At 43.0% G+C, this 21728-nt stretch overlaps 1 protein-coding gene across 1 annotated transcript; it reads right to left on the bottom strand.

Moving 5' to 3' along the window:
* Positions 1-11902: 11902 nt before the first annotated feature.
* Positions 11903-21487, bottom strand: cfl2 (cofilin 2 (muscle)). The gene is made up of 4 exons (XM_084914775.1): positions 21372-21487; positions 18684-18991; positions 17601-17677; positions 11903-12869 (listed from the first exon to the last, which is right to left on the bottom strand). Exons 1-4 carry the CDS (start codon positions 21372-21374, stop codon positions 12757-12759), a joined length of 501 nt encoding a protein of 166 aa, XP_084770901.1. The 5' UTR covers positions 21375-21487; the 3' UTR covers positions 11903-12756.
* Positions 21488-21728: the final 241 nt, after the last annotated feature.

Raw genomic sequence — 21728 nt, 5'->3', positions numbered from 1 at the left:
TGACAGGGGGAGTTAAAATCTTAATAAACAATGAAGTGGAGTGTTAGCTAGACTGCATAAACAAATGTACTAAAGAAGTTCACATTCCATCTTCTCTAAATCACACATGGTGTTCAGGGTGGTCCAAATACTTCTGACTGCAATTTGAAGTTTGAGGCAATCACAATCAAATACTTTTGTCAATGTACTGCATGTGAAGAAAGTGTGTCATGAGAATCCTAGAACAATAGTCAGTTGTTACTAGAGTTAATAAATACATTCATAGGAACATTTGGTGATGTCAGTGCAGTTTACCTGGTATCTCTCTGGCCGTTCTCACTCAAAGATCACTAACTACTCCAGTTAATTCTGGTGTACCCCAAGGCTCAGTCCTGGGTTGATTATCGATTTCCTACCCCTAGGTAATATTTTTAAGAAGTATAACATCCAATTTCACTGCTATGCCGATGACACCCAGCTCTACTTATCTTCCAAACCCACAGCTAATCTCCCACTCACATCCATTTCTGACTGTTTAGGTGAAATCAAGGTCTGGTTTACTCACAACTTTCATAAACTTAATGGCAATAAAATATAATTTATTTTAATAGGCACCAAATCAACACTGACTAAAGTTCCAACCACCAGTCTTTCAGTGATAATATCCAGTGTTATTAAGTAACGCGTTACAGTAACTACGTTATTATTGTGGTAACGAGCACGGTAACTAGTTATTATGCCAAAACCAGGAACGCGTTACTCGTTACTGGGATTTAGATAGGCTCGTTATTCGTTACTTCGTGTGGTGGCATCGCGGAGCTTCCACAGATTCAATAACATTAGCAAGTGGTGGAAGCCAGCAGGTGGATGAAGGAAAGGGGAGGCAAGAGGAGAGACCCGAAGCGGCCGCTGGTCCGAGAGTGTCAGGTGAACTGAATTTCAGGTAAGAAGTTATGACCTGCAGTCCATCTGGGTCAGATATGAACCAAGTTTAGGTGGAGTTTATTTTCGTTATGCTGACTTTTTCGTACTGCGTGCTAGCTAGCATGACGGAGTTTCTATACAGCTGGGTGGGTGTTATGTTACTGATGTTGAACTTTATTTTGTTCATATGGTTAATTATTAGAGTTGCCAACCGTCCCGTAAAAAACGGAATCGTCTCGTATTCAGAGAAACTATTACGCGTTTCGTATTGAGGTGAAAAGGAACATTTTGTCCCGGACTTCAGCTACAATGAAAAAGACACAAAGCTGGAGTTATTCTGTGTCTTTGCTGCACAGCTGCCTCTTCTTCTCTCATTCTCTCCCCTCTCTCTCCTGTTTCTACTTCAATCATGAAACTGATCAATGATCAGCCGATTGGCTTTTCTCTCTTGTTTATTTATCGCCCACTTTGCGCCAGAAAGAGGAAACCAGCGGATGTCGCGGTAAACAACAGCAGCACTTTTAAGCTTGATCAGCTGTTGTTAGAATTTATTTAATATTACTTTCTAGTATCAGCTGATGTTTGCTGGAGCCACAGCTGTAAAGCTGCTGGTCATGATATCGGTTTGGATATGTGGTGAGAGGGAAACATGAAGATGAAACCAGGAGATGTCCTTACTGAATCATCAGAGCTGTGATGGAGAAAAAGGTTTACCTTTTAGGTGACATGAATGAGTTGAAGGGAAGTTATGAACTGTTTGTGAGAGACAAATAACACCAGGATCCTTTTCTAAGTAGCTGACAGCTGGTAACTGTGCAGGGGCGGGTCTAGCAAAGTGTTGCCAGGGGTCCATGTAGGGCATTAAAAGGGAAAGGGGGGCACAAGGAAATACTTTCTTATTCTCATTTAAAATGGATTTCTCTCGTGGAAATGTGCACATTATTTTTTCCTTTCTATTGGTAGGTGGCACAGTGCACTTGTGGCAAGTAAGCAAGCTAGAAGACTGGCAATCTTGCTGGGTATCCAGTTACGGAAGCAACACATTAACAAGAGAATTCTGAGTAAAACCAAAGTTACTTTCCCTAGTAACTAGTTACTCTGAAAGTAACAAGTAACTTGAAGTAACTGAGTTACTTTTGATAGAAGTAACTAGTAATGTAACTAAGTTACTAATTTAAAATAACTTACCCAACACTGATAATATCACACCCTCCCCTCAGGTTAAGAGTCTTGGTGTCATCCTCGACAGCACTCTTTCCTTCACAGCACATATAAATAATATCACTCGTTCCTCCTATTTTCATCTTCGTAATATTAACTGACATTGTCCTTCACTCACTCCAAACAGTACCGCCATTCTTGTTAATGCTCTTGTCACATCTCATTTACATTACTGTAATTCTCTTCTCTTTGGTCTACCTCATAAATTTCTCCATAAGCTTCAGTTAGTTCAAAACACAACTGCTCGTATTGTATCCAGAATTAGATCCACTGAACATATAACAGCTGTTCTTAAACAGCTCCATTGGCTTCCAGTTCACGTCCATGTCAATTTCATCCTGCTTCTTACTTTCAACCTCTTACCTTCTTACCTCCATATTTATCTGATCTTCTCTATACTCACCCCCTCGTACACTCAGCTCTTCTTCAGCTTCCCTTCTGTCTGTTCCACCTGCTCACCTGACTTCTATGGAACTCAGAGCCTTTAGTTGTTCTGCTCCCAGACTTTGAAATGCACTTCCACCAGATCTCCGGACCACGAACTCTGTCTCCTCTTTTAAATCACATCTTAAAACCATCTACTCAGAATTGTATACTCTTCATCATGACTCTGTCTTAGTCTATTTTTACCTTGTTCAGCTTTTATGCTTTCATGCCTGTTTTTTGTATTTTTCATTTACCTTTTAATTATTAATATTATTATAATGAAGTTTAAGCATAAGTTCAGTAAGGAAGATCTGTATTCACTCATCTGTCTGGTTTCTCAGATGTTTGGCTTCTAGTCTACTCTTTACATCACTTCCACTTTCCCATGCATTTAAACTATATGCATTCTATTTTCAGTTGAATTCAATTCTATTTATATAGAGCAAAATCACAACAACAGTTGCCTCAAAGCATAATAGCTAACAAAGGGAGGATTCAGGGTCACCTGATCCTGGACTGAAGCGAATGTGATTGCGAACCTCGGACAAGTCATGTCGAACTTTTGCCAGCATGTCTCGTGTCCGACGAGGGGGGATCGAATTTTGGACCACTGCTACACGCCATACAAGCAGGGCTACAAAGCTGTCTCACACCCGGCTTTTGGGAAGTCTGACCACAACGCCATCTTCCTCATCCCTCAGTATAAACAAAACGTACAGAGGGAAGAAGTAACCACGAGGGAGGTGAAACGTTGGTCTGCCCAATCAGAAGCTACGCTACAGGAAGCACTCAATGACGTAGACTGGGACATGTTCAGAAGATGCGCAGTCGACATCAACAAGTTTACGGAAGTAGCAGTATGCTTCGTCAATATGCTAGCGGAGGAGATTATCCCCACTGCGAGAGTCACCACATTCCCGAACCAGAAACCGTGGGTGGACAGATCGATCCGTGCTGCAGTGAATGCCAGGACCGCCACCTACAACACGGGTCTTGCCACTGGCGATATGAGCGCCTACAAAGCGGCCTCATACGGCATGCGGCACACGGTGAGAGATGCCAAACACTGGTACCGGGAGCGTGTGGAGTCTCGCTTCCACCAGGGTGACACACGGAGTATGTGTCACGGACTACGCACCATTACGGACTACAAAGCCTGGGATCAACTCTGCATTCACCAACGAGCTGAACCAGTTCTACGCCCGTTTCGAGGTTAGCCAGGCAGCTAATGCTAACTACCGCCTGACAACCGAAGACAGTGACGTCATCAGCGAGAAACCAGTCATCAGCACTTCGTCCGAGTGGCATTGAGGAGAGTGAACACAAGGAACGTGGCAGGGCCAGACAGCATCACCGGCCGTCTGCTGCGCTGCTGTGCTGACCAGTTGGCAGGTGTGTTCACTTACATCTTCAACGAGTCCCTGGCGAAGTCTGTGGTCCCAACATGCTTCAAATGATCCACCATTATCCCTGTGCCCAAGAACAACAAGCCCTCATCCCTGAATGATTACCGGCTAGTTGTACTGACCTCGGTAGTAATGAAGGTGTTCGAGAAGCTGCTGAAGAACATCATCTCCTCCTCCATCCCAGACACCATAGATTTGCTCCAGTTCACCTACTGACCCAAGAGGTCTACAGAGGATGCTGTCGCCCATGTCCTGCACACCACCCTCAGCCACGTGGATAAGAAACAGGGTAACTATGTGAGAATGCTGTTTGTTGATTACAGTTCAGTGTTTAACACAATAGTGCCCAGCAGACTGTTCACAAAGCTGAGGGATCTGGGACTCAACAACCGTCTGTGTGCATGGGTGTTGGACTTCCTCACTGGCAGAACTCAGGTGGTGAGGGTGGGTAGATGCGTCTCTAACAGCATCACCATCAACACAGGAGCACCTCAGGGATGTGTCCTCTCGCCACTGCTCTACTCCCTCTACAGTTCAGACTGTGTGGCCACTCATGGCTCCAATACCATTGTGAAGTTTGCTGACGACACAGTGGTGTTGGTCGGCATCTCCACATCTCCTCAGACCCGACATGGTCTGCCCACATTCAGGTCCAGACCAAAAAGGCTAGGCAGCGCCTGTATCACCTATGACAACTGAGGAAGTTCAGGGTCTCGCCAGCGATCCTCAGGACTTTCTATACAGATGCTGTGGAGAGCATCCTCACACAGAACATCACATCCTGGTTTGGGAACAGCTGTGTTAAGGATCAAAAAGCTCTTCAGAGAGTGATCCGTACAGCAGAACACTGCTGTAGGATTGCTCTCCCCCACCACTGCAGAAACCCACCAAAAGACTAGTTGTGCTTTCCTTTTTGGAAAAGGGTGGAGATTTCTTTGGTGTTTCTCCATGAGACTCATTTACAGGATAAGGACAACATCAAACTTAAGAGGGGCTGGGTTGGACAGGTGTTTGCAACTTCCTATTCTTCTTTTATTAGGGGCGTAGCGATCCTCGTTAGCAAAAATCTTGCATTCCAGTGTCTCAACTGTGTCAAAAATGACCATGGTCGCTATATAATAGTTAAGGGTACACTTCTGGGAAAAGAAGTGACATTTATGAATCTGTACTGTCCACCCGGCTACTCCCCTAGCTTTCTTGCCTCTTCTTTTGCCACGTTTGCCGGTCTTGCATCTGCAGACATGGGCGGGGACTTTAACTGTCACATTGATCCTGTGCTGGATAAGCGGCCGTCTAGTAGTTCCCCTCCCTCGAGCCAGGCCAGAATGCTCATTTTGTTATGCTCTGACTTCAGTTTCTGTGATGTTTGGAGGCAGCGACACCCTACCGACTTAGGATTTACATTTTTCTCCCTGCCCCAATAAAAATGTTACACCAGAACTGACTATTGGTTCATCCCCGCTTCCAAAATTCCCCAGTCTCTCTCATGTGAGATTGGTAACATTATCTTATCGGACCACGCTCCCCTGTATTTATCTTATTCCCTGCCAGATGTTAGGGTTCTGTCTAGATGCTGGAGATTTTGCTCGTCCCTGCTTAGAGACAAGAAGTTTATTTCACATTCTAATTCGTAATTCAGGATCTCAATCAGCTCCCCCTCCTTAGACAACCCTTCTATCCTCTGGAAACGTGTAAAGCCTTTTCCCGGGGTCTGATCATCTGTTTTGTGGCCTTTAGGAAGCGACAAAGGAATGAGCAATATTTAGCCCTCAAAACCAAGCTGACCGAGCTGGAGAAATTTCATATTGCATCTCCTACGCCATATTTACTTGAGGACCTCGCTGCCACTCGCACAGCTCTAAATACTTTTATGATCCAGAATTCTGAGCATACTCCTAAATTTGCCAAGCAGAGGATGTACAAATTTGGCGACAAACCGGGTAGATATCTTGCCAACAGGGGCGATTTTAGCCCATTTTTGGGGGTGCTTCAGCACCCCCACAATGAATCAAAGCACCCCCAAAGATCTCTTACTTTTTTTTAACAATATTTGCTGTTTGTGGGACACACTACTAAAAATATAAAAAGCATACAGTACTTAATTGAGATGGAACATTTTAACAACAAAAGTATAGATAACCCCTCCCCCCCTCCCAAAATGGTTTGTTCCAGCTCGCCTCTCCCCTGCTCTGGCTCTAGCGCCGTTGCTGCCAGAGCAATAGTGGCTGAGACGCAGTGGAGCGGAGGTATGAGTGCCTGGCTTAAAACAGGACATATTAGCTGCATTTAACCTTCAGTTACTCTTTATATAGTTAGGTAGGAGTCAGACCATGTTTCTTTATAGCTGAAAAACATTACATCCAGGTAACCTGCTGTGTTGAAAACGTGTTTACCGACTATGTTTGCTGCCCTACAATCCGTCCTGCTCTGTAGTAAAATCAGCGATATTTGACCGTCCTGTTGCTCCCATTGAAATTTATACAGCCTATTTAAAATCTAAAACAACATTGTCCGTAGCCTGCTGTTGTTACCACTGTCCTGTTTGAATGAATGAGAGAAACTGGTTATTTTCTCATATGTGCATGTGCCGATATTGAACCAAAGGTACTAACTAGCTAACTGACTGGATGCCCATTAACCTTATAACTCCTGTTGTGTGTGTGTGTGTGTGTGTGTGTGTGTGTGTGTGTGTGTACAGAGAGACAGCCAGGTTCATAATGGATATGAGGAGGTTTTTTCAAAAAAATGAGCCACATTCAGGTAAAAGTGTAAGATCACATGATCCATCAATAAAGGATAATGTTGGATCAGTGTTTCAATATTTATATCTTTTGTTAGATGTACATGTGGTTTGGTTATTTGCCTTTTGGTTGAAAGTACACTGAGAGAGGACTTTTTTATTAGTGATCTTAATAGTTTTTTAAAAAAAAATCTAATTGAATACAATCTATTTGTGTATGACTGTCAGTCCAAAGAGGGAGAGAGGAAAGAGGGGAAGATGAGTAGAAAGTACAAGGTCAGGAAGAACCAAGTAAGAAAACAGGCAGGGAGTACTAACAGGCAAAACAGAAACTGTTAAACTGGCAAAGAAAAAACCCCAACTAATTTTACTCATACAATCTGGAAGTTGTGTTCTCCCTATATTAAACCTGCTGTACAGAATCTGCTAAACAAACTGGGTTGTAAGCCCTGGCACTGCATTACCATATTGAGCTTCAGTCAGAGGAAGTCACGGTTGCCAAAAACTTTTTGAAGCTGAAGAGTGAGGCTGGTGCCATTCCAGATATGTTAACATTGTACAATCTTCTGGATAATCAGATCTTCCCCACACTGAAAACTGTTATTCAGGTTGCCCTAACAAACCCAGTTAGCAGCTGTAGCTGTGAAAGGTCTTTTAGTGTCTTGAGTCAGCTCCATACCTGGCTGAGAAGGACCATGGGTCAAAGCAGACTCCAGCACCTGGCTGTGATGTCAGTTGAGAAAGAGATGCTTGAGAGACTTGACCACCAAAATGTGATAGATTTTCCAACCTCAAGGTGAGGCGACATAGGATAAAAGAAAAGAAAAGAATCTGCAGAGCCATATTAGTATCTGCAGTAAAGATCTTTTCATACATTGTATACATTGTACCAGAGGCCAAGGTGTCTCCATTTTTCTAATTTTTTAATAGTAATTTGTACATTTCAAGGACTCCTCTATTTTTGGAGTGTATTTTTATGTATCTGTATTGTATTATACATACACATTAAAAGTGAATCTCTGTCCAAAAAATGCAAAAAGTAAAAATTTTTACTTTTTACTCACTGTGAGCATCATTCATTATTCTCCCGCAGTAATTAAGGTTAGGATATGTATTTTTTTATTCCAATCCATTCTTCTTTTGCAGCATTTAACTAACCTTTATCAGATTTGATGGTTTTGTTACAGACTTTTCAAAAAAGTGTTTTGCTTTTCTTTCACAAATGTGGGGATTAAATTATGTTAAAATGTACAACGAGGACCCAGGCACAGACAGACTTGATTATATAAATAAATCATAAGATTTAAGAATCTTATGATTTAATAAAGAAATTTGCAGACTTGCACAGAGATGGTAAAATTATGATGCCTGATAATGGAGATGAAGACAACAGACGATGAGGACAGGGAGGAACAAGGGTTTAAATGCACCAAGGAGACAGTCAGAGGGAACTCAGGACAACTGGAGACATTTAAGGATGCAGGGACTGACAGAGACAGGGAAGAAGTCTCATCGTGACGAGTAAAGTTTATCTTGCCTGGATGGGCAGCTCTCTGGGTGCTCAGCACCCCCAAAGCTCTGATTCTAGAATCGCCCCTGCTTGCCAACCTTGTAAAAAGAAGGGCCGATTCTCTTGCCATTACAAGAGAAGAAGCCCTGTTTGCCTTGAACGCCATGCCATCAGGTAAAGCTCCAGGTAGGGATGGATTTAGCTGTGAGTTTTACAGTTTCAGACAGTCCTTCTGGGTCCACTTTTTAAATGGCATCCTGCCCCAGTCCCTCAGGGAGGCCAATATTTCTGTTATTCTTAAAAAAGGTAAACCCCCTGATAAATGTACTTCATATACGCCCATTGCCTTGCTGAATTCAGACTTGAAGTTACTCTCTAAGATATTAGCCCTACGACTTGAGAAGGTACTCCCCTATATAATTAATGAGGACCAAACAGTTTTTGTTAAAGGCGCAACTCCCCTGATAACATGAGGAGACTTCTTAATGTTATTCATCTTTCACAAAATTCTGATGAGCCATTCCTTGTACTCTCTCTTGATGCAGAAAAAGCATTTGATCACGTTGAATGGTCGTATCTATTTTTTGCCTTAGAGGAATTTGGATTGGGTGAAATTGTTGTAAATTGGGTGAAAGTTCTCTATAACTCCCCAGTCGCAGCAGTTATAACTAACGGGATGCGATCCAGCAATTTTGCTCTCCACCGTGGAAATAGGCCGGGCGATCCTCTTAGTCCTCTACTCTTTAATAGAACTGCTGAACCAGACCATAAGACAGGATGTTTTAATTTCTGGTATTTGTGTTAAAGAGAAGATACATAAAATCTCTTTATATGCAGATGATGTGTTGGTGCTCTTATCCCGACCTGAAACCTCCCTCCCCCGTAATTTCATCTTTCGGTGCATTTTCAGGCTATAAGATTAACTTTGCCAAGTCAGAGGCCATGCCCCTGGGTTCATTGTTGACAGTTCCGGTTACAACTGTTCCCTTTCCATTTCGTGGTCTCCTACTGGGTTTACTTATTTATATAAGGGTTTCTCCCTCTTATCATCAGCTGTTCAAGCTCAACTTTGTCCCTCTTTTCGATTCAATTAAGGCTGATCTGGAGCGCTGGGCACTCCCCATTTCATGGCTCGGCAGAGTGGCCCTGATCAAAATGAATATTGTGTCCAGACTGCTATATCCTCTGCAAATGATCCCCATCTTGTTATCTAACAAGGTTATTGAGGTTTTGGAGGGTTGGTTAAGTGCTTTTATATGGAGCAAAAGAAGGCCCAGACTTAAAATGGCCACACTCCAGATGTCCAGTTGAGATGGAGGTGTTGATTTACCCAATCTGCGACTTTACCAACTTGCTATTCATCTTAGAGTGATCGCACTGGCTCAGATGTGACTACCTCGATCTGGCTTGATATTGAATCCTCTCAGTCCAAATGTCCCGTTTAATTTGTTATTCGTTAAAAATATCAGTGAAGTCAAAAAAACTGTCCAACAATCCTATTACTCCATGCTCTGCCTGCATGCTTTTCTCTTCCGGGCCCCGTGCACCACTGCCTGCCCGACGTTTTTGTTCTGAGATCGTTGGACTCTTCTCAGTTTGTTTTCATCAACCTCTCCTTGCGTCCACTTTATGACGGCCTGTATAGAGTTATTGAGCCGGGCAACAAGCACTTCATTTTGGACTTCAGGGGTCGTCAGGAGGTAGTTTCAGTGGACCGGCTTTAACCTGTGCACGTTCTACAGGATGATCCGTTGGTGCACTGCGGCCGCCCATCTACAGCCGGACTGTTGGATTCTGCCCTTTCCTCGGAGAGTGCCCCGCGCCCGCCGGTGATTCAGGAACCTACGGTGGGTTCGGCCCGAGCTAGTGGGCCCTCAGCCAGTTCAGCCCTTCTGGCCGTTTGCTTAAGCCTCAGGCTTTTGACTAGTGGAGGGTTCTACTGGGGGAAGGGGGGCGGGCATGTGTGGTGGCAGACCAGAGGGCTCCACTCACATCACATGATGATGTAGAGCAGCGGTCTCCAACCTTTTTTGCGCCACGGACCGGTTTATGCCCGACAATATTTTCACGGACCGGCCTTTAAGGTACCGAAAAAAAGAAGATTTAAATGGTAAATGGCCTGCATTTGTATAGCGCTTTTCTAGTCCTTAAGGACCCCAAAGCGCTTTACACTACATTCAATCATTCACACACACATTCACACACTGGTGATGGCAGCTACATTGTAGTCACAGCCACCCTGGGGCGCACTGACAGAGGCGAGGCTGCCGGACACAGGCGCCACCGGGCCCTCTGGCCACCACCAGTAGGCAAACACGGGGTTAGTATCTTGCCCAAGGATATTTGGCATGCAGCCAGGAGGCAGCCTGGGATCGAACCACCGACCTTCTGATTAGTGGCTGACCTGCTCTGCCACCTGAGCTACAGCCACCCCACATTTATTCATAACACACGTGAAAAGACCCAGGAAAACAGAGTTAAAGATAAAAACAATAACAAAATAACGCTGAAAACCGATAAAAACCCTGAAAACCATACATTTCACACCTGAGCCTCAACTCTCGCGGCCCGGTACCAAACGACTCACGGACCGGTACCGGTCCGAGGCCCGGGGGTTGGGGACCGCTGATGTAGAGACATTCTTCAGGGACTTCTGAAGACAGGATAAATGTCATCTCTCTTTTTTAAAGCGAGGACACATGCAAAAAAAAAAACATTTGAAATTTTCTATGTAGTTTGAACATTGGTCCAGTGGTTTTCAAATGTGTTCCTCAGCCCATGTAGAAGAATTTTCAGCAACGAATCTGATGTCACATGAGGTCCTGAAGTTCACATGTGCCTCTGTACTTTAGACTTTCCAGAATGAGCCTCTGTTGTCTTTGGTACCTTTGCATTTAGGCTTCAAACAACTAATTATTGTTTTGTTTTTATTTTTTAAGTGTCCCAACAGACCTGTTTTATAGAATATGCAAGCTTAGTGCCAACCTGCTTATTTACAATAAAATTCTATGTTTCAACATGTGGTCATTTGTTACTTTAGTTATAGAGAGCATGCTGCACATGGTCGAGGTGGGATTCCAGTTTTATTAAAAGCACGAGGGCTCTGACGTCCACTGACAGTAATCACTCAGAACACTCACACGCAGTTCTAGAGAGATCACTAGAAAAAACAGTTTCTAATGTTCAACTTGAAACTCCAGAGCTTTAGTTCTGTTCCCTACAGTCTAAATTTTAAGGAGACCTTTACAGAGGTCACACAATGTTTGAAGCCATCCAGTCTCAAACGGGGTTCTGCTAAAGTCATCAGAATAATAGGTTCTATCAGATCTGATAGAACCTGATATATCCCAATGTGCTACTTATCCATAACCCATAAGTTCTAATGAGGGTCTAACAAGGTTGTGGTAAAGTCACAGTTCTAATGAAGGCTATAAAGTTTGAAGGAATTCTGTCGATATGCTAGTTAAGACGTTCTAAGACCAGTCTGATTTAAAATTGGGCCCCATGTTCTACTGTTGAATACACTACTTATGGGTAAGTAGTAGTGCATCCAAAAAACGTTCTTTAGACATTTTGCTTGTCTAATGAGGGCATTAGAACACGTTTGTGTTCCATGTCAGCGATGTCGATTTCACTAGTTTCTACATTTCTCCCCTAGTTTCACCCCATGATTAACAGAGACGAGGCACGGAGGCATCAGTTCTGCCACAGGCTTTTATTGCAAAGTGGCTTCCTTTGATCTCAGAAACAACGTTCCACTTTAAGGCTCCAAATGTCGTGTTGTTGTGGGGTAGTCTCTCACTGCTGGGGTCAAATCTGCATCCTTTAGTGTTTCTTTACAAAATAAAAGTGCACTCTAACTCTGGTGTGACAGTTACATTCAAACTGAAAGTAAGGCGATGACCAAAACTAGAAAGTAGTGAGTCCAACAGAAATGAAAGCTGAGGTAAACAAATTATCTTGGAGACATAAATACAGAGAATTTAATGCAGATCTTTGCTGTCTTAACCTGTAGTGTTTCAACAGAAAGTGCTGGGTAATCTTTTCTGAATGCATAGTCTAACAGTGTCTGTCTGGCTGAAACATACTGGAGAGAGAGAAAAAACACTTTATAATAATAAATAAAGTCAAAAAAGCATGGTGAGTGTGACCTGTGTGCTGTTGGAGGCGCAACCCTCGCTTTCAACACACGTGGCTGCGTCTTTCACTTTTTGGCAAAAGTGGCTGTGTGAGAGAGACAGCCTTTCCTGTGGTTTGGTAGTGTCATCTCTTGTTTGTTTCTGAAAGGTGAACAGAAGTCATGTGGCAACAAACTGGGAAGTGTTTGCATATCATTATGTTAATGAGATCTTCTTAATGTCAGGGGAGGGAAAGTAAAAAGAACAAAAACCAAAAGAAAACAAAGAGGCCTAAAGATGCTAACTCCTTCAGGACATTGATACAGACAGAGCAAGCTGCTGGGTGAAGCAGTGGTGTTCAGGTGGGGTCAGGTGCTTCAGTCTGGATGGCACGGCGGTTGGCTTGACTCTGCTCAGTTTGTCGCCGAGACATCACAGCTGCTTGCCCTCCAGAGACACCACCGTGTTCCCGCCCAGCTTCTCAGCCAGTGTGCGAAAGTCCTGGATGTCATCCAGCCCGTTTGCCTGCCACTCGTGTTTGATACCTGTGGAGACACACCCACTCAGCACAATGTACAAACACTTCATAATGTTCATGAAGAAATTCCATTTAATATAATATTAAATGACTTTTTCTTTAAAGATGACTCATCCAGGAGAAACAGTATCAGGCCACTTCCTTATCCCTTCCATGTAATTTTCTATTTCATGAAATGCATCTTAACACAAACCAGCTGATGTCGTCAAACAGCATTAAAATTGTTGGAATTGTTTCCTTTGTGACACAGAGAAGAAAGCAATGGGAGATGTATGTACATAACAACAGAGATGGGCAGTAACGCGTTACTGCCCATCTCTTAGGGATCTCTTAGGGATTACTATTGCAAAAACAGTAATTAGATTACCGTTACTTTCCCGTAGGAACGCTGCGTTACTAAAACCGTGATTTTTTTTTTGCGAGAATGTCTCATGACAGTGACGTAAGCGAGTGCGACATTCGTGACAACAGCAGATCAACAGTGGATAACATATCGAGTGCAGGAGAGAGTATGAGCGTGCAGCGTTTAAAGCGTGGAAGTACTGACCTTACTTTGAGTTTGATTCCATAAAAAGTGACAAAAACATTAGTGTCCGTTGTGCGTGGGAAGAAAACTTCTTTTTACAGTGAAAAAAACCCTAAACTTGCAAGCAAGCACCGAGTAGCTACCACGTAATGGGAAACTCACAGAGAAACTCGCGGATTCTTCCACTGACCGCTGCGGCTCACCTGCACCAGGGTAAACCTCCGCCTACCCTGCTCCTGCTTTACAGGTGAAAATAGAGCAACAGGACCGCTAGTCTGTGACTTTATTTATTTTCTGCTGTTTTACTTGCATCTATTTGAAAGACTGAGTGTAAACACAAAACATATTTTATTTTATGTGCTGGAATGTGCAGAAAATAGGTTTAAATGTTAAATAAACTTCTTCCAGTCAGAGAATGTTGCAGATAATTAAATTTTTGCTTGATGCATAAAGTTAAAAGATTAAAACTGATAAAACAAGTTTGAAAAAGAGACTTTTCCATTTGATTACATTTTGTATGATGGATTATGCAGAAAAAGTAGAATTGGGCTGACAGACCTATCGCTTTATCCCCTATTCAGGTTGTAAATCGTGTTTTAAAAAGTAACTAAGTAATTAATTACTTTTGAAAATAAGTAATCAGTAAAGTAACGGGATTACTTTTTTGGGGAAGTAATCGGTAATTAGTTACTGATTACTTTTTTCAAGTAACTTGACCAACACTGCATAACAACCAAAAGAACTTTCCAGAAGCATTATGGGGTTTCCACAGAAGAACAAACCAGCTAATGGGTACTCGTGTGGTTGCAGTCTATGAGGAAACAACCGCTCGCTGTGTAACCTCAGCAAACATTTTCCTCCTGTGTTCCTGGTTTCACTCGCTAATCACAGTGCGAGCAATGTGTAATTTTGTAAATTACGGTCCAATTAGTCAGAAAGGAGACTTGTGATTGACAAGTTGTTGACTGGGCACGTGCAGTGCTCCTTGGTTTCTCAGTTAGGTCCACGTCAACCTCACTAACCTATGGATCGTCTCACGGTGGCAGTGGTCATTCTCTCTATTGAAGGCTCTTTACCTCCCAAAATAAAGCTCCTTGAGATGACTGCTGTTGTCATTTGATTCTATAAAAATTAAACTGAACTGAGATGAATGAGCAGCAGCTCTAAAAACAGAAAAATCTATTTGGCAGTTCCCAAATATACACTTATAGCTGAAAGTGCTTCCCTTCTCAAGTAGGGCTGTTCGATATAACGATATATATCGGATGACGATATAAAAACATCTGTTTCATTTTATGCTATCGTTTGTTTCGTGGTGTCGCAAAACAAACGGTTTACTGCAATATTTTATCACCGTTTTGATGGTCACTGTAGTGGCTATATTAAGTTCTCTCTTTCTCTTATATTGAATATAACCACACTACAGACGGACAAGCGCCTGTTTTTATGCGTTGTCGTTAGCAACAACGACGGTAAAACCATCACGTCTCCACTTGTTTATTTTCCACATAAACCTTTCACAATAAAGCTCAAGATCCTGTTGAGACTTTCCAAAATAAACTGAATCACTCGAAAGAGTATGCAGAGTGTTTACGGGTGAGAAGCAAAAAAAAAAGAGCCGTCAGGTGCTAAAAAATAAACCTTAGACTCAAACGTTAGAACAGGCTGTTCCCCGCAGCACGCCGTGTAATAAATACAAAGAAAACGGCGGCCGTTACAACTTATGTCTAAAAATGCATCCTTCAATGCATCGGTTAAAACACTCGACTCCAGCTACATGACGCACAGCTGGAAACACTTCACGCAAGTCGAGCTGCCTGAGATTCACAGAATTTACAGAAAATGTTACATGTTTGTGATTTATATCGTTATCGGACGATAGATGTCTTATATCGGGATATGAGATTTTGGTCATATCGCACAGCCCTATTCTCAATGATATCTCATTCTTAATCCCTCGGGTTTAATGTGCACCCTTTGCAGCTGTAACAGGTTATAACTCTTCTGGAAAGGGGTCAGAAAAATAACCCTACAATAATCCCATCTCCCTCTATGGCAAAAACTACTGTAATGTGTCCTGTCCTTCTGTTTTCTCAGAAGGTAACACTGTAATAAATTTCCTTTTTAATGCCAATAATCATGGAACAAGTTAGTTTGAAAAGTAACGCTACCCAACACTGACAGTAGCATTGCGTTGGCGGTGCTTTAATACATGTTGAAGCTGGCAGGAGTGAACCACCCTAACCCTGAAGGTCTTTTTATTACTGTGTGAGTTATTTCATGTATTTATCATGTTTATTTGGTTACTATGAGTTTGTCTGTTCCATGCATTACTTTTACTGTAAATCTAGCCCTATTATTTTTAAATCAGTCACTTGTTCTGACTTGACTAAAATCGCCACGTCTGCTCTTTCGTACAGGTTTCTTAACACAACACCTGAACCCAACAAATATAACCTGGACCCACTCAGCCAATCACAAATAATCCTAACAAAAAAACAGTAGCTGTCCTCATCATTGTTTTCCATACTCTGAGTGGGTTTTAGTGTATTTTTAACTTTTTATTCTATTACTTATGTTTAGGCTTTCAAAAAAAATTGTGTTTTTTTCCCTGCACTTTGTGTAAAAACCAAGATGACATTCACACAGGAGCCTGGTTCTGCTGGAGGTTTCTTCCTGTTAAAATGGAGTTTTTCCTTCCCACTGTCGCCAAAGTGCTTGCTCATAGGGGGTCATATGATTGTTGGGTTTTTCTCTGTATGTATTATTGTAGGTAGGGGTGGGCGATATAAACGATATATACGATAGAAACGATATAAATTTGGCCAACGATAGAGATTTTGACTATACCGCTCTATGGCGATAGCGCATGTTGATGATGTCATCAAGCTGCGCCTGTTTTGGTCGAAAGCATCGCAGCGGCTAAAACCATTATCATCTGCAAATTATGCCGAGAGTCATAGCAAAGAGATGAAGCACGTTTGAAATATGGGGAAAGCCAAAAACTGCGCTTCCTCCACTTCCGTAACATTGATTCATTAATGTTGAATTCTCTGGCAGCTGCTCTGTTCCCATGTTGTTGCAGTATATTAATGACTAACCTCGTGTTGTGGATGAATAATCTCAGTTGTTCTCCTGACTGAAGTTTGGCCCGTGTACAGCATCCTGCTATGCGATTGCATTTGTCCCTGACCACCAGAATCCCTCACGTTAACTTTTATCGAGTGGAAAAAAAGTTGGCGTTCATCCTCCAGCTTCACTGTGCTAATGTTATGCTAACATAGCTGTGTCGCTAGCAATCACGTAGCACAACATTATATACCAGGTAGTCCAACTTCAGTAACCCTGCAAACGTCACTGCTGTTTAGTTAACTTCTAACTCCGTTAAATTTAATAACTTCTGTTTTCATGGATGCCTGGATGTAAAACTTAATTGTTACACCTGGTAAAGCAGCAACACTGATCATTTTATTAAAGATTAAATAATTTAGACCGTTTTTAACTCTCAGTGTTCGTTTGACTTTGGGACCTGAACAGGATGGAGTTTTGGACCCAGATTACTCCGTGAAGCTCCTCACTACGGCAGCCGTAATGCTCTGACAATCCATCAAGCAGTGCGGCTTACCAAAGCTGTACTAAAACATTTTTTAACAGATTTCTGCAGCCAAAATCAGTTCGAGATCAGTAAGCACAACCAGAATTCATACATAAGGCACACTCTCGATTTTTGAGAAAATTAAAGGATTTTAAGTCCTTATAGTGTGGGAAATACGTTATACAGAAGAAAAGAATATATCGTGATATATATCGTTACAGCACATGCTTCAAATTATATCGCGATATGAATTGTAGGCCATATCGCCCAGCCCTAATTGTAGGGTCTACCTTACAGTATAAAGCACCTTGAGGCGACTGTTGTTGTGATTTGACGCTGTATAAATACAGTAAAATTGCATTACAGAGGACATAAATGAATAGGCTGGGTCTCAGCCCAAGCCCCCCACCCCTTTAAAAGCTATTTCACAGGAATCATATGTTCAAACTTTGGACCATGAAATTTTTAAGCAGTGAATGTCATAACCACAGGTGTGTCAGACGTGTGAACTTCCGACTCGTGCTTCTACCTAAAAATAAGCAACATCATCAATAAAGAGGCTCGATGATGGCCCAAACAAATAACAGAGTGGTGTATATGCAGATCTGAACACTTACCTGTAAACTTCTTTTTAATGGCATCTTTAGAGCTGGCATAAATCATCTTGCTCTTCAGTGGAGCGCTCTCTGGAGCCCTGAGGAGGAAGAAAAACAGAGTCACATGATGTCATGGTGGATGTTCACATTAAACCCTGACAAAGGTTCAAATAATGAGATCAGCTTATGGAAAAAGCAAGACCTGCGAGCCAAAAGCTCAGGCTTAGGACTAGGGCTGGGCTATATCATACCGTTCTCTGTAACACTGGTATAATGTTGGGCAACGATAAGAAAATGAAATATCGCGATAGAATATGGTTAAAACGCGCATGCGCAGTGCCTTTGTTTTCATACGCACATGGCCGAAAAAGCATGGCGGCGACGGAGAATGAGAAGGGAGAAAGCGGATCGTTGAATGAAACAGATGAACCTGAACTGGTTTGTAAAAATGCTGCAGCTTCAGTGGTGGAACTGGTTTAGCTTTACCGTCAGATACACAACAAAGCACTATTTTTGGTAGCGCATGCTAGCGGGCCGTCGTTATTACCGTGTTGTTTGGAAAATACGGCACACTTAAAATCAATCCTTTGATTCTTCTGAAAGTCGACAGAGCCCCTTATAATCCCGTGAGCCTGATGTATGAATCCTGGTTGTGTTTACTGACCTCGAAACGAGTTTATGTACACGGCGCTCGAAAATCTGTCAGATGTTTCAGTACGACTTTGCTAAGCTACGAAGCCGCACCGCTTGATGGCTTGTCGGAGCATTACGGCTATCGTAGGCGGAGCCTCGCGGAGTGATACGTGCTGTGCTTCAACATAATGTTACCGTATTGTGTGTGTATAAGCTCTTTTTAAGTTTTGTGGATATCATACATGGTTATGCTGAGGATATGTCGGCCAGTTTCCACTGGAAATGCCTTTTGGTTAAACTGTCAGACAGGAAACTACAGCAAATCAACTTTGTAAAGAAAATTATTTATAGCATATGTATATACTGTCACAGAGAAAGATTATGTATTCAAAGTCTTGCATCCATCCCATCTACTTCAGCCCAGATTCAGACTGATCTCATAATCCTGACTACTCCCAAATAATACAGTACCAGAAGAGGAAAACCAGGTCCTCCTTCTTGGACTCCTTGGTCTCGTAGGTGGCATCATACAGAGCGTATCTACAATCATTGGGTGGGAGGAGTTTGACAAAGCTGGCGTAGGGGTCTTCCACTGTGTCGCCTATGTCCCCCACCAGGATCTGCTTTCCCTCTTCCACGATGATTGTCTTCTTGTCGTCACTCAGACAGAACAACACCGCCTTCTTCCTCTTCTTCACCTCATCCTGGGTTGAAGACTTCCTGACCTTCATGTCATTGAACACCCTGATGACTTCATCGTTCACTGTCACACCTGATGCCTGCAAAGAAGAGGCAGTAACTCAGTGAAGCTCTTCATTTGTTGCAAAATGTCAAAAAAGAATGAGGAGCCTCGGTATACAACTGTTTGTAATATAGTCTCCAATAATACTGGTCCAAATTTGATAACATTTTATATTATGTGACATAAAGCTTAATACTGCTGACACCATGTATTTAAATTCTCTAGCACACAGCGAGAAAACAGACAAGCCCAGCAGTATCTGAGAGCAGCAGTCACGGGTCGGCCTCCAATGACAGTAAGTTAGTATTCTTAGGAAAGTCAACATTGTGACTCTTAAAGAGGAGCTGATCAACATGCTGTGAGGTCAAAGTGTGACGATGTCTCCAGCCATCGAGAAGACTTTTATTAAAACACTAGCACCTGGGATACAAAGGAGTTTTTTCCCCCAGCATGGCCGGGAGAGGACAGACTTGCTCATGGGATTTCCACCAGTTTAGTGCCAGTGGTGTAGCCCTCCTGAGATCTTTTTTCCTCCTCTGCAGCTGTGGCAGATAATAATTTTGGAGGTGCTCCAACATCATCATAAGTGTGACAAAGCCAGTCTGTTAGCCCACATGGCTTCCTCATCCTGGCTGGTATGACAGGGTGTCGGTCTGTCATCCTGCTCAGTGATGTCAGATTCCTCCTGAGCTTTATCGCCTACTGGCTCGGGAACGGCCTACGGCCTCTTCTCTTTCTGTAGAGAATCCACGTTGCGATGGTATCCCATACCTGGGTTCCAGTGTTTGGAGCATTTTCCACAATGCTGTACAGACACAGGTCTTTGCAGATAGAGTGTTATTTTCTTGGCTTGCTCTGAATTGGGAGGTAGCCAACCAGCACTTGGCTTGGATCATTTTTCAGTTGAGCTGATTCAGAGTTAACATTAACACAGGAAGGCAAAGCCATCCCTGGGTGTGAGATGAGTCCTGATGTTCGTAGAATTTCTATATTTTCATACGACACTCCTTGCAGACCCCATGTATCACTTCCATTTCATTAAAAAAAATGTCCAGAAATTTGATTTAAACACAAATGACACCTTCCTCATTTCTATCTCTGCCTCCGTTATCCCACATGTGGTCATCACCTCTGCCGGGCTCGCTAAGGGGAAAAAAACTCCTCAATTGCGCCATCTGGTGGACTGCAAGAGCAACTGATGTTTGCTCATACAAAACGAGTTTGATTTATATTTGCATTTCATATAAGAAAATATCACTATTTGGCATCACTGGATCGATACATTTTTGACAAATATGTAAATACTTTTTATTTGTTATACTATGCAGCACTGACCGCGCCCCCATACACACACACACGTTTACAAATGTTTAAGTGTATCTTTCTATGTTAAAGGAGGATGATACCCACAACCTGAGGAAACACTACAAGTGGAAGACGGTGATGACCACAGCTGGCATGACAGCTCCACCCAAAGTCACTGATGATAAAAACAAGGGAGTAAATCTCTGGTTTGGACTTTGGATTCTGAAGACCGAGAGGTGATAAGTGAAAACGATAAAATGCAATAGGCAATATGATGATGCTTTTCCAACTTAGGAAAGCACCTACAGGAACGGCATCCACAAATACTGAATGAGTTTCCATTTCATATGAAAAATATTCGCGGTATAGAAACACATAGATGCGCATACACAAACAACTGATCCATATTAGTCAGATTAAACAAAGTTAGTTGCTGCAATAATCACAATGAAGAAAACCGCCGGATGCATTAATAAATTCAGAATAAAGCAAAGAGAATCAGGACTGCTCTCTTTAAAACAATCAGAAGTGACATGAAGTCCCCGGCTGGTTTGACTGGTGCACCACAGCTTAGCCTACAGGCCTCCATACAGACTGCACAGTCACCGTCCGTCTCATTCACTCGGACTCGGTCGGGCCTTCCGGACCCCATTCACCTTAATCTAGCGGGTCCAGCCGGCCGGATCCGGTCCGAACCTCGTTCACACGGACCCGCAGGATTCAGGCCCGTCACCGCACCAGGACATCAACTGGAATAAGATGGCCGCCCCGGGCCACACGGCCTGCGGCTAGGCACGGCCCAGTCTGGTCCGGCCTGGCCCAACTCACAATACGGGCCGTTAAATTGGATCAAAATCTTTGAAAACAAACTAAAAAAAAGACAATGTACCGACGTCAGTAGACTAAATCCTGATGTCGGAGGTGGCTCGACCACGTAGACACCGAATAATCTGCTGAGAGAGCGGCTAATTAACGGGAGCGGCAGCCATGCTAGCTAACATCATGCTACACGCCAAGACGCAAATAACGGCGTGTCACGGATCCGCACCGCAAACAAAGAGCTTCCTCCGAACCTCGGCCCAGCACACGGGACCGTTTCGGCTGGTTCTTACCATGTTGTCCCGGGGTTTGTCCGGACTGCTTTGCTGTCAGAACGGTATTTCTCGTGGGTGAAAGGTAGCGGGGAATGTGGCCGGCTGACCAAAGAAGAAGGAAAGGAGGGGGGAGTCTGGAAGGGAGTGGAAGAGGAAGAGAGGCGGTTCTTGACCGATGTCACTCCGTAAGACTCACCAGGAAGCGCTGTGGAGGCGCATTCAATGTTTAAAGAGCTTCGTTTACTTCTTTCTTCACTGTAAACTTTTACAAGATCAACTTAGTTTTAGCGAGAACTCCATTCAAATGCATGTAATAGCGAGAAACTCACTGTCTTGGCGAAATAAAGCGTTTTTCTACAACTTCATAAAGATAGC

Source organism: Perissodus microlepis, chromosome 19 (assembly GCF_051167445.1).
Source record: "Perissodus microlepis isolate ML-2025 ecotype Zambia chromosome 19, ASM5116744v1, whole genome shotgun sequence".
Taxonomy (NCBI): domain Eukaryota; kingdom Metazoa; phylum Chordata; class Actinopteri; order Cichliformes; family Cichlidae; genus Perissodus; species Perissodus microlepis.
The sequence above is the reverse complement of the archived record's forward strand: the minus strand, read 5'-3'. Positions and strand labels throughout refer to the sequence as shown.